We start from the raw sequence: 19,456 nt of genomic DNA on the forward strand, positions 1-19,456 counted from the left end.
GGCTGTGCCCTCTCGTCCTGCTGTCCTTTCTGCGCGGGAAGAATCTCTCTGCCTCTACCCTATCCATCCCCTTCATTATCTTATACGTCTCTATAAGATCCCCCCTCATCCTTCTAAACTCCAACGAGTACAGACCCAGTCTATTCAGTCTCTCTTCATAGTCTAACCCCCTCATCTCTGGCATCAGCCTAGTAAACCTCCTCTGCACTCCCTCCAAGGCCAAAATATCCTTGCGCAAGTGTGGCGACCAAAACTGCACACAGTACTCCAGCTGCGGCTTCACCAGTGCCCTGTACAGTTGCAGCAAGACCTCCCTGCTTTTATATTCTATCCCCCTCGCTATAAAGGCCAGAATCCCATTCGCCTTCCTGACCACCTGCTGCACCTGCAGACTGGGTTTTTGCAATTCATGCACAAGGACCCCCAGGTCCCTCTGCACCATAGCATGCTGCAGCTTTTCGCCCTTTAAATAAACTTAATGGAGATGAATTTAGATTCATCCCAAGGCCAAACCATATGAAGAGTTGGGTGCCTGGGAGAATAAAATTTTAAAATTGCTGAAAAACATCATGTTTCAATAAGAAATTAGAGGGAATCCAGATTAGGTGTCCTTATTATTCTCGTTTGGTGAACTTGCTGATGACATGAACCTAATGCAGAGCATGATGAGTCCTCAACCAGCTTCAGTTAAATATTAAAGATTTGCTGTTAACATATAGAAGACTACAAAGACTTCCTTAACAGACAATGTAGCCAACACCATTACAACTTTGTTTCCCTCCTACACTGGAGATGGCATCACCGCTGTTCACAAATTTAAACATATGGTTGCTCTTTTTCTGGGCAAATGTTTGTGTTTTGGTGAGCTGCATGTTCAAAGCTAAATCCTAGGATGTGCTTCTGTTGCACTAGGTACCATTAAGTAATTGGATTCGTTTTTTGGGAATCGTGAGCTCCTCAAATTAAAATGTCAAAAAAGCAAAAGTGAGTTTCTTCATAGTAATTATTTATCAAAATTCGCTGGACTCCGGGGAAGTGCCGGAAGATTGGAAAATGGCTAATGTTACGCCACTGTTTAAAAAAGGTAGCAGACAAAAGGCAGGGAATTATAGGCCGGTTAGTTTAACGTCTGTAGTTGGAAAAATGCTAGTATCCGTCATCAAAGAAGAAATAGCGAGGCACCTAGAAAAGAATGGTTTGATCGAGCAGACGCAGCATGGATTCGTTAAGGGGAAGTTGCGTTTGACGAATTTATTGGATTTCTATGAAGATGTGACTAGTGCGGTAGACAGAGGGGAACTGGTGGATGTGGTGTTTTTAAATTTCCAAAAGGCATTTGATAAGGTGCCTCATAAAAGGTTGCTACAGAAGGTTAGGGGGCATGGAGTTGGGGGTAAGGTGTTAGCATGGATAGAGGATTGGCTGTCTAATAGGAAGCAGAGAGTTGGTACTAATGGGTGCTGTTCTGGTTGGCGGTTGGTGACTAGTGGAGTGTCGCAGGGATCGGTGCTGGGGCCTCAACTATTTACCATTTATATAGATGATCTGGAGGAGGGGGCTGAGTGTAGGGTGACGAAATTTGCTGATGACATGAAGATGAGTGGAAAAGCAAATTGCATGGAGGGTGTGGAAAATCTGCAGCGAGATCTGGATAGGCTGAGCGAGTGGACGAGGACCTGGCAGATGGAGTATAATGTTAGCAAGTGTGAGGTTATCCACTTTGGCAGAAGTAATATTAGGAGGGATTATTATTTAAAAGGCAAAAAGCTGCAGCATGCTACGGTGCAGAGGGACCTGGGGGTCCTTGTGCATGAGTGGCAAAAACCCAGTCTGCAGGTGCAGCAGGCGATCAAGAAGGCGAATGGAAAGTTGGCCTTTATAGCGAGGGGGATAGAATATAAAAGCAGGGATGTCTTGCTGCAACTGTACAGGGCACTGGTGAGGCTGCAACTGGAGTAGTGTGTGCAGTTTTGGTCGCCACACTTGCGGAAGGATATATTGGCCTTGGAGGGAGTGCAGAGGAGGTTCGCTAAGCTGATACTGGAGATGAGGGGGTTGGCCTATGAAGATGGACTACATAGTCTGGGTCTGTTGGAGTTTAGAAGGATGAGGGGGGATCTTATGGTGACGTATAAGATAATGAAGTGGATGGACAGGGTAGAGGTAGAGAGATTCTTCCCGCTTAGAAAGGATAGTAGGACTAGAGGACACAGCCTCAAGATAAGGGGGGGGAACAGTTTAGATCGGAGTTGAGGAGGAACTTCTTCACTGAAAGGGTGGTGAATCTCTGGAATTCTCTGCCCGTTGAAGTGGTGGAGGCTGCCTCGCTAAATATATTTAAGTCACGAGTAGATAGGTTTTTGGTAGGCAAGGGAATTAAGGGTTATGGGGAGAAAGCAGGAAAGTGGAACTGATCCACTTCACATAAGAACATAAGAACATAAGAAATAGGAGCAGGAGTAGGCCATCTTGCCCCTCGAGCCTGCCCCGCCATTCAGTAAGATCATGGCTGATCTGTCGTGTCTCAGTTCCACATTCCTGCCCTCTCCCCATAACCCTTAATCCCCTTGCCTATCAAAAACCTATCAACCCGCGTCTTAAATATATTTAGCGAGGCAGCCTCCACCACTTCAACGGGCAGAGAATTGCAGAGATTCACCACCCTTTGAGTGAAGAAGTTCCTCCTCAACTCCGTTCTAAACCGCCCCCCCTTTATCTTGAGGCTGTGCCCTCTAGTCCTACTGTCCTTTCTGAGCAGGAAGAGCCTCTCCACCTCTATCCTATCCATCCCATTCATCACCTTATATGTCTCAATGAGATCTCCCCTCATTCTTCTAAACTCTAACAAGTACAAGCCTAGTTTATTCAGCATGCACGTGCAGGCTGGGTTTTTGCGACTCATGCACAAGGACCCCGAGGTCCCTCTGCACCGTCGCATGCTGCAGTTTTTCGCCATGTAAGTAATAGTCCTTCCTACCATTATTCCTACCAAAGTGGACAACTTCACATTTGCCAACATTAAATTCCATTTGCCAGTTCCTGGCCCATTCGCCCAGCCTATCTGGATCCTTCTGCAGACTCTCCACACCCTCCGCACAATTTGCCGTTCCCCCAATCTTGGTGTCATCAGCAAATTTCGACACCATACACTCGGTTCCCTCCTCCAGATCATCTATATAAATGGTAAATAGCTGAGGCCCCAGCACCGACCCCTGGGGCACTCCACTACTCACCAACTGCCAATCTGAATAGCACCCATTGACCCCTACTCTCTGCCTCCTACTTGACAGCCAATCCCCTATCCACGCTAACACCCTACCCCCAACTCCATGCCCCCTGACCTTCTGTAATCACCTCTTGTGCGGCACCTTATCAAACGCCTTCTGAAAATCAGGAAACGCCACATCCACCGGCTCTCCTCTATCCACCGCCCTGGACACACCCTCATAGAACTCCAATAAATTTGTCAGACACGACTTCCCCTTAACGAAACCGTGCTGCGTCTGCTCTATCAAATAATTCTCCTCAAGATGCCTCGCTATTTTCTCCTTGATCACGGATTCTAACATTTTACCTACAACAGACGTTAAACTAACCGGCCTATAATTCCCTGCCTTTTGCCTGCCACCCTTCTTAAACAACGGCGTAACATTAGCCGTTTTCCAATCTTCTGGCACTTTCCCGGAATCCAGCGACGTTTGGAAAATAATCACCAAGGCATCCACTATCACCTCCGCCATTTCTTTCAGAACCCTTGGATGCATTCCATCTGGTCCTGGGGACTTGTCCACAATCAATCCCTCCAGTCTGTCGAGCACTGCCTCTCTAGTAACAATAATGTCATTCAGGCCCTCCACTCCTACCATCTTTCCATCGCTAACACCCGGCAAATTATTCACGTCCTCCTCTGTGAAGACCGAAACAAAAAAGTTATTCAAGGCCTCAGCCATTTCCCCATCCCCTACCACTAAGTCCCCCCTCTCATCCTCTAAGGGTCCAACGTTCACCCTAGCCAGCCTCTTCCTTTTTATATATTTATAAAAACATATAAAGATCTTTATAAAGATCAGCCATGATCTTATTGAATGGCAGGGTAGGCTCGGAGGGCTAGATGGCCTACTCCTGCTTCTATTTCTTATGTTCTTATAGTCATTACTGGCTAAGTCATCTCAGGAAACATTACAGGAGAATAGGCTTGCATTTAAAGATAATTCTATCATATTCGTTCTCAGCTTCCCTATTACTATATCGCAAGTACCCCATGCGTGTGTACATTTATTTATTTTGTAATAGGTCTGCCCGTTTTCAGGTCTTTGATCTGTTCTTCTTTCAGAGACTTCTATATGCATCTAATGACACCTTAAGCTGCCTTTCAAACTGGGCCTGACAGTGAGCTCTCATCTACATTATCAGTAATGTACTTTTAGCCATTCAGTCTCTTTATCTAACCTTCAGTGGCTTTGAAATGAAATCATGATCCCTTTTGAAATGAACAGGCTTATTTAAAGCTAAGTCTCATTGACAGTGTATGACTGAAATCAGCAATCTCCACCATCTCTAGAAACAGGCAGCACACTGGGCAAATGATAACTGGCCATTTCCGAATTCTGATTAGGGACTTTGTTCCTTGCTGCGATTTTGTATGTTCATCCCAAGAGCTTTCAAAGCACTTTTTATTTCTGATATGAATATCAGACAGGTGAAGGTTTTTGTAATGTGTTGAATAGAGAATTTCTGGGAGCAAGGGTAACTCTTGGAACTCTGGTTTTCAGAGATTTATGATCCTAAGAATGAAGCTCAAACAGATTATGGAGTTATTAAAAGCCTGTGACATTCCATGGAGATTCTCCCACTTGTCCACTGAAGAAGCGTGGAAAAAGGTGTTAAAGCAAGCTTGTGTTTTTTTTCAGAATTTCCAACATCCTTTCTCCATGGGTACAATGGATGAATGGGAGAATCCTTGCAGATACTGCCTACCTTTTGGGAATTTTCCTGTTGCAACTTAACTGTTGAGAGTAGTTATCACCCTAATGTCACTACTGTTATGGAACATAAAAGGTTTGGATTTTACCTTCAGTGACTAAACAAAAGTATTCTCTACTGACCTCAAAGAAAGAGGCCCACTAAGACCCAGCAATATCTCTGCAGGAGCTTAAATCACGGTGGCACAGTGGTCAGCGCCGCGCCGAGGACCTGGATTCAGTTCCCGGCTTGGGCCACTGTGTAGAGTCTGCATGTTCTCTCCATGTCTGCGTGGGTTTCCTCCGGGTGTTCTAGTTTCCTTCCACAGTCTGAAACACTAGTAGGTTAAGTGCATTGGCCATGCTAAATTCTCCCTCAGTGTACCCAAACAGGTGCCAGAATGGGCGACTAGGGAATTTTCACAGAAACTTCACTGCAGTGTTAATGTAAGACTAACTTGTGACTCTAATAAATAAACTTAAAAAATACTTTAAATCAGGTGATAAATCAAGGAAGTGTCTTGGCATATAGCACCCATGAAGTCAGTAAGCAGCCAATCACATTAAAGTATTTGTATTTTTAACAGGAAGTTAAAAGCACTTCATAACCTTCACTTTTGACTTAAATGCTCAGAGAGCAAAATAAATGATTAGATTAAGCTATAGAAGACTTAGGAAAACATCCAGCATCTAATGATGCATGAAGCAGATAAATGCTGATGTGTGTTTTCCACAGCCTGCTTTTCCTGAAACAGGTCATGATGCTGAAATGTGAGGAACGCTACTCTGCATCGAGAGACAAAGAGTGTCTCTCACCCTTACCCCCTGCTACAGGCATTTTAGAAGGATTTACAGGATTGACAATCAACTTGTTTGGCTGCATCATGAGCACATCTTCATGAGCACATTGAGTTTTGGAGAGGGATTCGAACTTGGGATCTTGGGCTCTGAGGAAAGGACATAACTCGCTTTGCCACAAGCCTGCCAACATACATATCCAAGCTAAAGTAAAACAATTAAAAATAAAATAAAGTTGGATAATTTTTAAGAGGTGTAGAATTCATTATTATGGATGAATTTGACATTCCACAAATATAGTTTTTCATGACCAATGTGAGTAATTGGTAATAATTATGAACTTTGCATGCTGTTAAATATCCAGTTATATTTCAGTCAAAGATGTAACATTTTGAAGGGTTTTGCTATAAGACTAACAGCGTAATAGTGAAAGTTGTTACAAATTCAGTTGATTCCCATGCTGCCCAGGTGTATTTTAAATATGGCACCCTGACCATGGAGGCCTTGAGGTAATGGCCAGGATGGTGACTTCCTCCCTGCCCCCACCTCGAGATTCAGCAAGCACCTCATGGATCTATATATAATGAGCTGAACAGTGCGAGATCATGTGTGATCAGTCTTCCCATCCCACTTCTGTACCCACTGCCTTACCTGGACTCCAGGACTGAAGATTCCAGCCAGGATGTAATTTTTGATATAAAGCACAGAGTGATCTGGAATTTCTCGTCAAAGGTTTATGAATGCCAGATCTGTAAGATTATTATTCACTTTGATGCCTAATTCTAACCTTGAGTAGGTATCATAGCCATATGAGATGGTATTAAGATTAGAAGGCATCTTATGCAGTTCTTGATAGTTTGAGATAATGCTACTTGTGGAATGTGGTTAAGAACATAGATTGACACAATCATTCATTTGAGTCTGGCCAGCAGTATCCAGTAAAGAGATTTTACCCTTCATCTTGTTACTATTCCCAATGAATGCCTAGTTTTGCATTTTAAACAGTTTAGAGGTTCAGGGCCACATCTTTGCAGGCAGGCAAAATTGCCCTTAGTGCCAGGGGAACAGCGGAGTAAGTCCCTAGGGTTACAGAGATAGGGCCTGGGTGGGATTGATGTCAGTACAGGCTTGATGGGCCGAATGGCCCCCTTCTACAGGAATTATTCCCATTTTCATGCTGACTGGGGACTTAGGAGAATCCCAGCCCTGGTGTTTCTCTTAGAGTAGATATATGTCTGTGGTTATGGTACATGACAAATTCCTGTTGAGTAATTTACAGACTGGATTTTTTCATTAACCAAAGACTCAAAAGTTAAATTGAAGACAAAACAATCTTCATCCTAGGAGCTCAGTTCTAATCAACTCAAGACTGAGATTGATAGATTTTTGTCAGATAGGGGTATGGTGAGATATAAAGACAGGAAAATGAAGTTCAGCCATGATCTAACTAAACAGAAGAACAGGCATGAGGCATAAATGATCCATTGTTTTTCCTTGTTAGTGGAAAAGATTGATTTATGAGCGGCATTTCACACATAAGGATTAACCTCTCACTATTCACCTCCATGAAAGAATCGACAATGACATATACTTCTATTTTCTTCCAAGGTCTTTCTTGTTAAGAAAATCAAAGGCTCTGATGCTGGACAACTCTATGCTATGAAGGTGTTAAAGAAGGCCACATTGAAAGGTGAGTGCTGTAGGAGTAAGACACTGTTATATGTTGTGTTATTATATAGACACATGCCTATTGTGTTGAGACCGAAATCATTGCAGTAGGGTGAGGTACTGTTTTGTTATGCTTACAGTTGTGTTGAGCTTAACTCTTATTTTCCTGAACTAAGAATTTGCTGTTTAATCCTGTCACCTCCAGTTTGCTTCAAGTAATATATATATTGTGATAAGCCCCCACCAGATCCACGGGCAATCACTGATTAATCTCCCGTGGTGCTCGTTAAAGATGAGATTTCCTGGTATCACAGGCAATGATTTGTCCAGCTGGAACTCATTACCTAAGTTTTGTGTAAGGGAAACCCAGGACTGGGCCTGCAGAACTACTCAATGGCCAAAAGGGCATTTTTTGCACTGTATGACTCTACGGCTGGAATGTTAGGGCTGTTCACACTGGCAGAATTTTCCCATCCCACTGCAGTGAATGAAGATTTGGCTGGCCGCCAAATTCTCCAATTTTGCTGCAGTGGGAGCATGAATGGTCCAATGACTATGACTTGTCCCAGGCAGGGGTACGTGGACACCAGGATAGTGGTTTTACTTTGCATTCTGTGAATAAACTAAGTTCCTTTCCAGTTGGGCTTCCTGAGTTATTGGGTGGGATTTTAAAGCCTCGCTCATCCCAAAACTGTAAAATCCCATCCAAGGTTAACAGACCTTTCCATGGTCCACCCTTCGCCCGCTCCAATTCCCATAGCAGATGGGATGGCAAAATTCCAGCAATTATCTGCATATTGTACCAAATGTAAATATGGGCAAAAAGGCAGTAAAATATAGAGTGAAAGGAAGCTAACTTGTTTCTACCAACAGTAGTTTGCACTGGAACAGACTTTACTTAATGCATCAAATCCAATGAAGATGAACAATCTTAGTTAAAGCTGCCTGAAAGAAAAAAAATCTACTTATCACCCAAACATCCTCCTCATATATTAACCGAGAAAATGTACAAATGATGCTCAATGCTCCTAACAATATGAGAATAATTATGTTTTATAAAAATCACTGTGCCCTGTCAAGTTTTATCACCTTTGTCTATTTCCAGTTAACATCGTAAAAATGATCCATGGCATTTCACAGAAACATTATTGAACAAAATGTGATGCCAGTTATACAAAGATATTATAGAAGAGGTGATCAAAAACTTTGGTTTTAGGGAGCAACCTAAAGAAGGAGAGGGAGATAGAGGTCCCTTAGGGCCTAGACATCTGAAGAAATAGCCGTCAGTCTGTGGTGAAGGATGTCAGGAATGTGAAAGAGAGCACCAGGCTATCAGAAAATTGTTGGATTAGGGAGTAAGCCCATGGATGGATTTCAATGTATGGATGAACGTTTTAAAACTGAGGTATTGACTGCCCAGGAACCAATGTAGGTCAATAAACAAAAGAATGAGGGAGGGGGAAACAGGACTTGGTATGAGTTGGTACGTAACAATGCTTTTGATGAGCTCAGGTTTATGAAAGGTTGAAAACGTGAGGTTAAGCAGAAGAGCATTGGAACAATCGAGTCTCTATTTAACAAAGGCACAGATGAGAGTTTCAGTAGCAGATGAGGGAGGCAGGGGTGAAGATGGGATATTATGAAGGTTGAAGTCAGCAGCCTTTAATAATGGAGAGGGTAAAGCATCAGGTACATAGTTCAGGGTCAAATCCGATGTCTGAGTTTGTGAATAGTCTGGTTGATCCTAGGATAGTGACCAAGATGGAGGTTGCAGTGGGGATCAAAGGTAATCCTTTCAATTTTCTCAGTGTTTCGTTGGTGGAAATGTGCTCATTCAATGCAGGAGTCTGATATATCAGAAGCAGCAGGGGGATTGAAAAAGTTGAGATCAAAAGCAAATATTGGACAGATTCTTGTGTGATCTAATAACAGTTATGTAATATATTAAAAGTCTTGAGTGCAGCTTTCTTTTCTGGTGAATGCATAGGAGAATACAATCCCTATTGCTCAAGTACTCCAGCCATTCTTCCATTGAATTAGATAGTTTCAGTCTATTGTGTCCTGATGCATCCAGGTTGATGGATTGATTCAATAAGGCCTAACATGATGAGTGTACACTTGTGACTGACTGAAAAGGCAGGAGTAACAGGAATTTTTCTTTCAATGACTTTCTGCCGCAACACTCCTTGCTTCAGAACGATGATGCATACGTGAAAATTGGGCAGCATATTAGTAAACAGATTGAGCAGTTAGAAAATCGATGACAGCTGTCTCCAACAATTTTGTTTCCCTGTGGTCTGTTCAAGAACACTTGATGTCACTCTTGCCAAGATTAGCTACCTCAGCAGAGATCGGGAATTGAACTGGGGACATTTTCCTCAGAGTTTCTCTCACTCAATCACCGTAACTTTGATAAAAGTGCAACAGGAATTCCTTTTATGTTTCTTTTCCACTATTAGTCTAACAAAGTTATGCTGGCAGAGTGATGAATGAAATGATTTGCATTTATACAAGATCATTTATAACCTTGCTGGTTGGGTACCTTTGTGGTATTATAATTGAAGCAATGTGACGGCCAATAGTCACACAGCAAAGTAATATGAAAAGCAATGTCAGAATGACCAGACATTCTCCAGCTGCACTCGTCTGAACACCAGAGATTCCTGCCAGACTTTGATGGACGTTTACATAGTCTGTCCCCCGCCTGATAGAATTCCAGTGGCAGGCGGGATGGAGAATTCTGGCCACTGTTTTTAGTGATGTTGATTGAGGGATAGACATTGTCCAGGATACCAGGAAGAACACTCTCCTCTTCTTCAAAATATTAGCATGGGAATCATTTATGTCCACCTGATAGGATAGGTTTTATACCTGATGGAAAATGTGGGACCTCTGACAGTGCAAGACTCCCTCAGAGTGGAGGAAATCACTTTTATAATCAGCAAAACATTGAAATCTGACAGTGCCTGGATCAATGAACTGATCTGTGGCACTTGAAGCGATAAATTTAGAAAGTGTTATTTTGAACTGAATTATTTAAAGATTGATGGTAGGATTCTATCAGAAGAGTCAGTACATGGCTCCGCCATTTAACAAAATTGTAACTTTAACAAACTCATTTCAAAGGTTTCTCCTTATTTATTGGTCCTCCATCAGCTGTCAGTGACCACCACTCCATAATTCACTCTAAATCAATAATACAGCCTCCAGTGAGTTTCTATTGCTCAAGATGCATCTTCTGGTTTTTGCAGTCGAACGTAATGATTTCTTTATCATCTATCTTTTTATTTCCTGCTGTCCAGTATTCGACATTAACAAGTAACACACTTTCTGAGGCAATATTCATTAACTGTTGCACAGCCTGACTGGACTTAGCTTGTATCAGTTGCATAGTGGGTCTGGAGTTTGTATTTATATCTGTAGATAATAACAATCTTGTGCTGCACATTAAACTTTGGATTCCTTCAGGGAAAAATAGAAAACTCTGAGTGACCAACCTTCTGGCAAGAGTCTGCCATCACAGGCTAGCAGATTCTCAAGTGTTACAATATAGCTTCAATCCGTGCACATTGAATGGGCAGCGCAGTGGCACAGTGGTTAGCACTGCTGCCTCATAGCACCAGGGACTCGGGTTTGATTCCTGGCTTGGGCCACTGGCTGTATGGCGTTTACATGTTCTCCCTATGTCTGCATGGCTTTAGTCTGAGTGCTCCGGTTTCCTCCCACAAACTGAAAGATGGTTAGGTACATTGACCCGAACAGGCGCAAGAGTATGGCGACCAGGGGAATTTCACAGTAAATTTCATTGCAGTGTTAATGTAAGCCTTACTTGTGGCTAATAAATAAACTTTACTTCCACCAGAATAAACAAAGAAACAAAGAAACAAAGAACAACCCAGCACGGGAAACAGGCCCTTCGGCCCAACGAGCCCGCGCCGCCGCATCACCCTACACCTATTCTACCCTGCATGTCTACGAATGGGACCCTACTCAATCAGATTCAGGGAAGAAATAGTGTCAATTTGGTAGAAACCGATTAGCCTAAGAGCACATCTTTGGGGTGTGGGAGGAAACCGGAGCGCCCGGAGGAAACCCACGCAACCACAGGGAGAATGCGCAAACTCCCACAGACACAGGCCCAAATCCATGTATCTGCACAGCTAGCAGTGCTAGTCACCGCGCTGTTGCGGCGCAGCCTCAAGTGGGCACCACAATGAAAACTACTTACCCCAGGGAGAGCCTGGTACCAATCATTTGATGTAACTAAACTGTGTAAGCAGGGTATAGTGGTGCAGATCTGTCAACTAAGAACAATGTCAGAATGCACAGAAACAGTAGTATAGTCATTATTTCATGCATGCCAGTGTGCCTGAGTGCCTTCTGATTCTTACCACTGTGCTTCTCCTTTTGACCAAAGTATGATGCTGGAATTCTTCACCCTCATCTCGTGCTCCTGCTAAGTGCTACCTGGATGACACTGGGACATGGATCTCACCATAGAATAGCTACAGCACAGAAAGAGTCCCATCAGGCCAATTTTAGCTCCAGGGCAATCCACTGTCCAGTACTTTCCCTTTAGAATTTCATTTCTTTCCCTCTTCACGTATTTATCTAATACTCTTTTCAAAACCATAATTTAATCTGTCTCCTGCACTCTTTCAAACACTGCATTCCAAATCCTAATCTCATGTTTTCTTAAAGGATTTTTAATGTTTTTGATTTACTTTGCCAATTGCCCTGTGCTCTCAGACTCTCCACACTTACGCCAATGGGAACAGTAATCCTCTGTCCACTCTCTCTAGATCCCTCATGATTTTGAAAACCTCTACCAAATCTCCTCTCAATCTTCTCAGTTTTAACAACACCAATGTTTTAGTCTATCCACATGACTGAACTCTGTTATCACTGGAATCATTCTAGTAAATCTTTCCTAAACCCTCTCCAAGGCTTTCACATTCTCGCTGAAGTGTGGCGACAATACTCACATCATGTTTGAACCCAGTGATTTATAAAGATTTATCATAACTTCCTTGATTTTGCATTGTAAGCCTCTATTTATAAACCCCAGGATCCTGTCTGCTTTCTCAACCTGCCCTGCCACCTGAAATATAGTGAGTCAGAACTCGAGCAATGATGAGACACAATACAAGAAAGAGATAGAAAATCTGGTGAACTGGTGTGACGGCAATATTCTCTCCCTCAATGTCAACAAAATAAAGGAGATTATCATCGACTTCAGGAAGTGTAATGGGGTCACACCCCTGTCTACGTCAATGGTGACGAAGTAGAAATGGTTGAGAGCTTCAAGTTTTTAAGTGTCCAGATTACAACAACCTGTCCTAGCCTCTCCATGCTGACGCTATAGTTAAGAAAACTCACCAGTGCCTCTTCTTTCTCAGGACACGAAGGAAATTTGGCATGTCTGCTATGACTCTCACCAACTTTTACAGATGCACCAATAGAAAGCATTCTTTTTGGTTGTATCACAGCTTGGCATGGCTCCTGCTCTGTCCAAGACTGCAATAAACTACAGAGGGTCATGAATGAAGCTCTGTCCATTACACAAACCAGCCTCCCATCCATTGACACTGTTTACACTCCCTGCTGCCTGGGAAAAGCAGCCAGCATAATTAAGGACCCCACACATCCCAGACATACTCTCTTCTGCCTTCTTCCGTCAGGCAAAAGATTCATAAGTCTGAGGACACATACCAACCAAGTCAAGAATAGCTTCTTCCCTGCTGTTATCAGATTTTTGAATGAACCTACCTTGCATTAAGTTGATCTTTCTCTACACCCTAGCTGTGACTGTAACACTACATTCTGCACTCTCTCCTTTCCTTCTCTATCTACGGCATGCTTTCTCTGTACAGTGCGCAAGAAACAATACTTTTCACTATATGCTAATACATATGACAATAATAAATCAATTAATTAGTGTACGTATAGCCCAGATTTCTTTGTTTATGTAGAATTGTACCCTTTATTTTGTATTGCCTCTTCTTGTCCTTTTGACTAAAATGTATCATTTTTGTACTTCTTGGCATGAAATTTCATCTGCCACCTGTTCACTCATTCCATCAACCTGTCTATGTCCTCCTGAAATCTATCCAAGTTTTGTGGCATCTGTAAATGTTTAAATTGAACCCTGTATGGAAAATTCCAAGTCATTCAATTTGAATATTAAAAAAACAGTGGTCCTTATACCAACGCTTATGGAATCCCACTGTATACATTTCCTATAATCTGAAAAAACAAATGATCATCTCTGCTCACGGAGTCAACCTTGTAACCATGCTGGCACGTTCCCTTTTACTTCCTGGGCTTTAACTTTGCTGGCAAGCTTGTTACGTGGCATTTTACCAAAGGCCTTTTGGAAGTACATGTCCTGAATTTGATGATCAGTCATGATCAAAATGAATAGCAGAGCAAGCTCAAATGGCTGAATGGCCTACTTCTGCTCCGATTTTCTATGCTTCCATGTATGGCACATAAACTGTATTAGCCTTATCAACCCTCTCTGTGACCTCATTAAAAAAAAGACTCAAATCAAGTTAGTGAAATATGATTCGCTTTTAACAAATCTGGGTTGGTTTTCCTTTGTTAATCCACCCTTGACCAGACCACATTCCTGAGTCCAAATCAACCTCTTGAGACAGTACCTTATCTCATGATAGCTACATCCTGAGGGGAAAATAGTGCTAGCCAGCATATTTTGAGTTGTTACAAAGTCTGGCCCCAGCTCCTTGTTGCCAGACATGCCAGCATCTGAGGGGCTGGCTGAAGGGCACACAGAAACTGCTGACTTGAGAGAAGGCAGCTGCATTGCTATCACGTCACTAGTACTGAGAACCAACAAATCCTGTCATTATTTTTCATTACATATGAGCTATTCATTTAAGTGCACCGTACCTTGAATTTTTTTTGCAGAACTAGACATGTGCAGTATCCTAAAGGGGCCAATTAGTGAGTGGCCAGTGCAGTAACTTCTGGGTTGGGGCGGGCTATTCATATGCGGGGCTTTGAGGATAAATTGCTGGGTCTTTTTGTACGGCCACCAATCAACAGAAATTCAAACATAATATTTAAAGCAGAACTTGTTAAATTTCTGATTAACAAGAACGTAAAGAGTTATGGATTGTCTGTGTAAAGGACATTGAAATGTCTGATCAGTTATGATCATATTGAATGGCAGAGTCAGCTTGATGGCTGAATGGCCTACTCCTGTTCCTAACCATATCCCCAAAGTCCTGAGAAGTGATTGTTGAGGGTGGAAAAGAAAGCTGCTTCACCCAAACCTATCTATGGCAGCAGACTGAGCAGATATGCCACCTTCTGTATCGCCATAAGCTGCTCTGGAGCAATGCACTCTATACACTGCTGAGAAATCCATTTATCATCAACAGAAACTGCATGTTATCAACATCTCCAATTTCCCCATCTGCCACACATTCTATGAGACTATCCTTACTGTCTGAGCATAGATTAATATCTAGTGAACATCCTTTTTAAAGTATGTACTGCTCAATCAACAGATAACAGGTGAGATTCTCTGGCTCCCAGCTGCATGTTTTCTGCCGGTGGGAGTGGCGCCTTGTTTGTTAGCAACGGGATTCTCTGGTCCCTCTACTGTCAATGGGAATTCCTATTAATATCACCCCACACTGGCAAGAAACCCGCAGTCGGGTGTGTGCTGTCAGTGGGACCAGAGAATCTTGCCAATGTGAACAGCTGGAGAATTCCAGCCAACATGTCTTTTCACCATTATTTTCCTGCTTAAATATGAAGCCCCAGTCTTCCTGCCCCACCATTCTCTCTTATCACCCTGTGCAATCCAATCTGGTTCACTCTCTAAATCTCCCTACCGGAATAGTCAGTGTGCTGACTGGTACCTGAGAGAGAAAGTTTGAATGACGGAAAATGCTCAGCTATGTTAGCAATTGGATTTTTACATCTCGTTGCTGCAGGTAGACCTATTTCCTCTGGGTGCTCCACTTTTGTCCCACAGTCCAAAGATGTGGATTGGCCATGCTAAATTGCCCCTTAATGCCCCAAGGTGTATAGGCTAGCCATGGTAAATGTGTGAGGTTTGAGAATCGGTTGAGGGAAATGGCCTGGTAAGGTAATTTGTCAGAGAGAGAGTCGGTGCAGACAAAATGGGCTGAATAGCTGCCTTCTGCATCGTAGCAATCCGATGATTATGAGACATGGCAGACCTGCTGAAGTTTTTAAACATTTTGAGGCATTGCATGGTTCTGATAGATGATAGAATTGGTGCTGATATCCCTTACTGGATGGATGGTTCCAAGGAAGGAGTTCCTCCTCTGCTAAATTTTAATGAAGAAAACATTTCTACCACCTCATCTGTGCACTGTGCACTGTCACCTGCTATCCAGCACCAGTGAAAGTTTTATGCTATAGACTCCAACTACCCTTCATCTGTACTCTGTAGGGTGAACAGTGGGAAGCTTTTTCCCAGGTCGAAGGTGACAAACACACGGGGTCACAGGTTCAAGGTGAGGGGGGCGAGGTTTAACTCAGATATCAGAGGGACGTATTTTACACATAGGGTGGTGGGGGCCTGGAATGCACTGCCAAGCCGGGTGGTGGAGGCGGACACGCTGGGATTGTTTAAGACTTATCTGGATAGTTGCATGAGCAGACTGGGAATGGAGGGATACAGAAGAATGGTCTAGTTGGACCAGTGAGCGGCGCAGGCCTGGAGGGCCGAAAGGCCTGTTTCCTGTGCTGTATTGTTCTTTGTTCTTTGTACTCGGGTTTACGGATTTATTTGATCCAGTTGAACAGTTATTTCTGTTATACAAAAAAAATCCTTTGCAAAGTTGCGTTTTACCAATTGAAATTTATCAATATTATAATTCAGTCATGACTCGTTGCTTTTTGGACTATTCATGAATACAGGGCAATTAATCTAAATATAATCAGCTCATCATCACTGTTTCCAGTTTTCACAGTAAAAAAAATAATTTTACCACCCCCCCTGCCCCCTTTCCCCCCACCACACTCAAGTATTCAATTTCACAGCAAAGGTCCTGTTAGATCTGTTTAACATTATATCCAAAACCCTTGGTGATTTGATCCAGTTCCGATCACTGGATTAAGTCTTTTAAAAAGTTTATTTATTGGTGTCACAAGTAGGCTTACGTTAACTCTACAATGAAGTTACTGTGAAAAACCTCTAGTTGCCACACACCAGCGCCTGTTCAGGTACACTGAGGGAGAATTTAGCATGGCCAATGCACTTAACCAGCACATCTTTCAGACTGTAGGAGGAAACGCGCACAGACAATGCAGATTCCACACAGACTGTGACCCAAGCCGGGAATCAAACTCGGGCATCTGGTGCTGTGAGGGAGCTGTGCTAAGCGCTGTGCTACCGTGCCACTCCCAAGTTGAGAAAGTGAGTTTTTTTGTTATTTTTAGAGATTTTCTTGAAATCTGTGGTGTTGAGGATTATCAACAGTGTTTTCACATGGAGTGACAGAATGAGGTAGCACTACAGCGCAATCCTTCTGATAAAAGCAGCATCTTCTTTCAGGATGAAACACTGCTGTAAAATGTTAGTGCACCAAAATTTATATATTTAAATTAATCTTTTCTCTGCAATTTTAGTGCAGTAATTATTATGTTTGGGTCTTGTTATGAGGCCATGAGGTAATCCTGTAGAACTTAAACAGGGAACAGTTTATTTTAAGTCTTTACAGTTACACAGTGGGTCCTAGACTGACTCCCCAAGCTGCACCCTGGGTATAGCTAGCCCCAGGGTCACCTGTTTGCACCCCAACCTACATATACAACAGTAATTGATCACTATATTGAACTAACAGAAGAAGGAATTTTGTGGGAATATGTTGAGCATTTGTAATATCTAAGGTGAAATTTCACCATAGCTATGTATTTTTGATATAAGTGGGTCTGCCATGAGACATAGTGAGGGGAATTTTCCCATTCCGCCTGTCACGGGAATCGGAGCGAGCGAGGGGCAGAAAATGGGAAGGTCCATTGACCTCGGGTGGGATTTTACAATTTTGGGATGAGCAAAGCCGTGAAATCCCACAGATTAAGTCAATGATATCTTGCTGTGTAAGAACAGGGGTGCCATCACAAACAATACACCATATATTAGTCTGTTGTCAAGTGACGCTGAGGTGACAAAAATCAATTACTATACAGGAAGCATGACCATAAATCAAGCAGTTAAAAGTTATTCAGTGAAAAAATTTTATAAATTTTAAAGATTTTGTGAATTTCAAGATCCAGGTGAATGACTGACTTTTATTTTGAAAGATCTATTTACACCTACCTCAGCGTTCCCAATCTGGTGTGTGACACTGCAATGTGACATGACTGGCAGATGATAATGTTTTAAATGTACATTAGCAGCTCACCTGTAGCGTCGTTCGAGGCAATTCAGTGATTGTCACTGAGATAGCGAATACTGCGTTTACATTGGGTATGGGTAGATGTATCTCCACTGGAATAATATGGAAAGAAGATGCTGAAAGAAGCACACAGGAATAAAGTGAAGAAAGTGAAACAATATATTGTGCAATGTTTACAAATGACAAAATGAATTTTGTAGAGATATCTATGATGTATCGATGCTCTCATAAATTCTTCAGTTTTATTTTCCTGCCACTATCTTGATGAGTCCTGACGTCAGCAGCTAAATTGGTGGCAGGATGCTGAGGGTGATGCCCATTGCCCATGATGACTTTGGCAGATGTCCACTGGAGATCCAGGGCTCCAGTCCATTAGGGGTGTCTTGCATCTGAATAGGTTCTGGGCAGTTGGGACTTGCCCCCCACCCCCCCAGTGCCCCCCAATCCTTTATGCTGGGGAAAACCCTCTTCTGCCCAATGCCAATGATTAAGTGGCATTTGACTCAGCAAGCCTTCCATGAAGGAGGCGATGCTGGCTTTCTAGCTGGCAGGCAAGATCCTCGCCACCTCCAATAAATAATCTCCAATGTATATGAGGACAGAATTCAGCAAGAGAAGACTGGAGACTCTTCAAAGCTCTCAAACTCCTCAAATCCACCTGAATCAGAACCTTGAGCAGCTGCACTTGTTTCACGTGGGTCTAACTTTCCCATAGTGAAGCACTGATGTAAGTTCAGGAAATTCCTGCTCACTGTACTACCATCAAGATCAAGAGAGCATGAGGCCAGGATTTGCATTGTGTTGGGTTGAGTCGGTAACCCTTTCAAAATGCGTGGCACAGTGGTTAGCACTGCTGCCTCACAACATCAGGGATCCGGGTTAGAGTCCCAGCTTGGGTCACTATCTGTGCAGATTCTGCACATTCTACCTGTGTCTACATGGGTTTCCTCCCTCAGGCTGAAAGATGTGCTGGTTAGGTGCATTGGTCATGCTAAATTCTCCCTCACTTCTCTCGAACAGGCATCGGAGTGTGACAACTAGGGATTTTTACAGTAACTTCATTGTAATATTAATGTAAGCCTACTTGTGACACTAGTAAACAAACTTTAAATTGGCGGTGGGAGGATGAGGGATAGAGGTGGTGGTATCTCAAAGGATTGGCGACCACCAAGTTTAGTAACTAAATTAATATTTACCGTAACAAATAAACTGTATACAGAGTACAAGAAATATGCTACTGACTACTTCAACTCTACTCTCAGACTGATTGGGAATGTCCGTGCTCAACCCAGGATTCATGTGCTTCAGCCCGATTGGGTCACATGACCCCCCCACAAACCTCACCTCTGAAAGGAGTTCACTACCACGGAGGTCTTTGTGTTTGGATTTTTACTCAGACCAAGTCACACAGCACCGAGATGGGCCTTTTGAAAAGCCTCTGTGGCTACCTCCATACTTCCTCCCACATCAGCTGGCCTGACTCCAGCCCATACCCACTCCCCATCAGTGAAGGTCCCACCTCTGCAGGCACTTCTTTCCCAAGGTAGGCAGACAGAGCCAGGAATTTTCTCAACCTCCCTTGCCTACCTCAGGGATGAAAATGAAAGACCCATGTCTCACAATAAC

General features: G+C 42.9%; 1 protein-coding gene across 3 annotated transcripts in view; it reads left to right on the forward strand.

The window, feature by feature from the left end:
* LOC145350903 (ribosomal protein S6 kinase alpha-2) overlaps positions 1 to 19,456 on the forward strand; it is a 332,432-nt gene that overhangs the window by 183,214 nt on the left and 129,762 nt on the right. For all 3 annotated transcript variants that reach the window (XM_080200348.1, XM_080200346.1, XM_080200347.1), the window contains exon 3: positions 7,368 to 7,449. In XM_080200348.1, coding sequence (XP_080056474.1) covers positions 7,368 to 7,449 — 82 coding nt within the window. The remainder of the gene's footprint in view (positions 1 to 7,367; positions 7,450 to 19,456) is intronic.

This window comes from Carcharhinus amblyrhynchos, chromosome 12 (assembly GCF_965287045.1).
Source record: "Carcharhinus amblyrhynchos chromosome 12, sCarAmb.v2.hapA, whole genome shotgun sequence".
Taxonomy (NCBI): domain Eukaryota; kingdom Metazoa; phylum Chordata; class Chondrichthyes; order Carcharhiniformes; family Carcharhinidae; genus Carcharhinus; species Carcharhinus amblyrhynchos.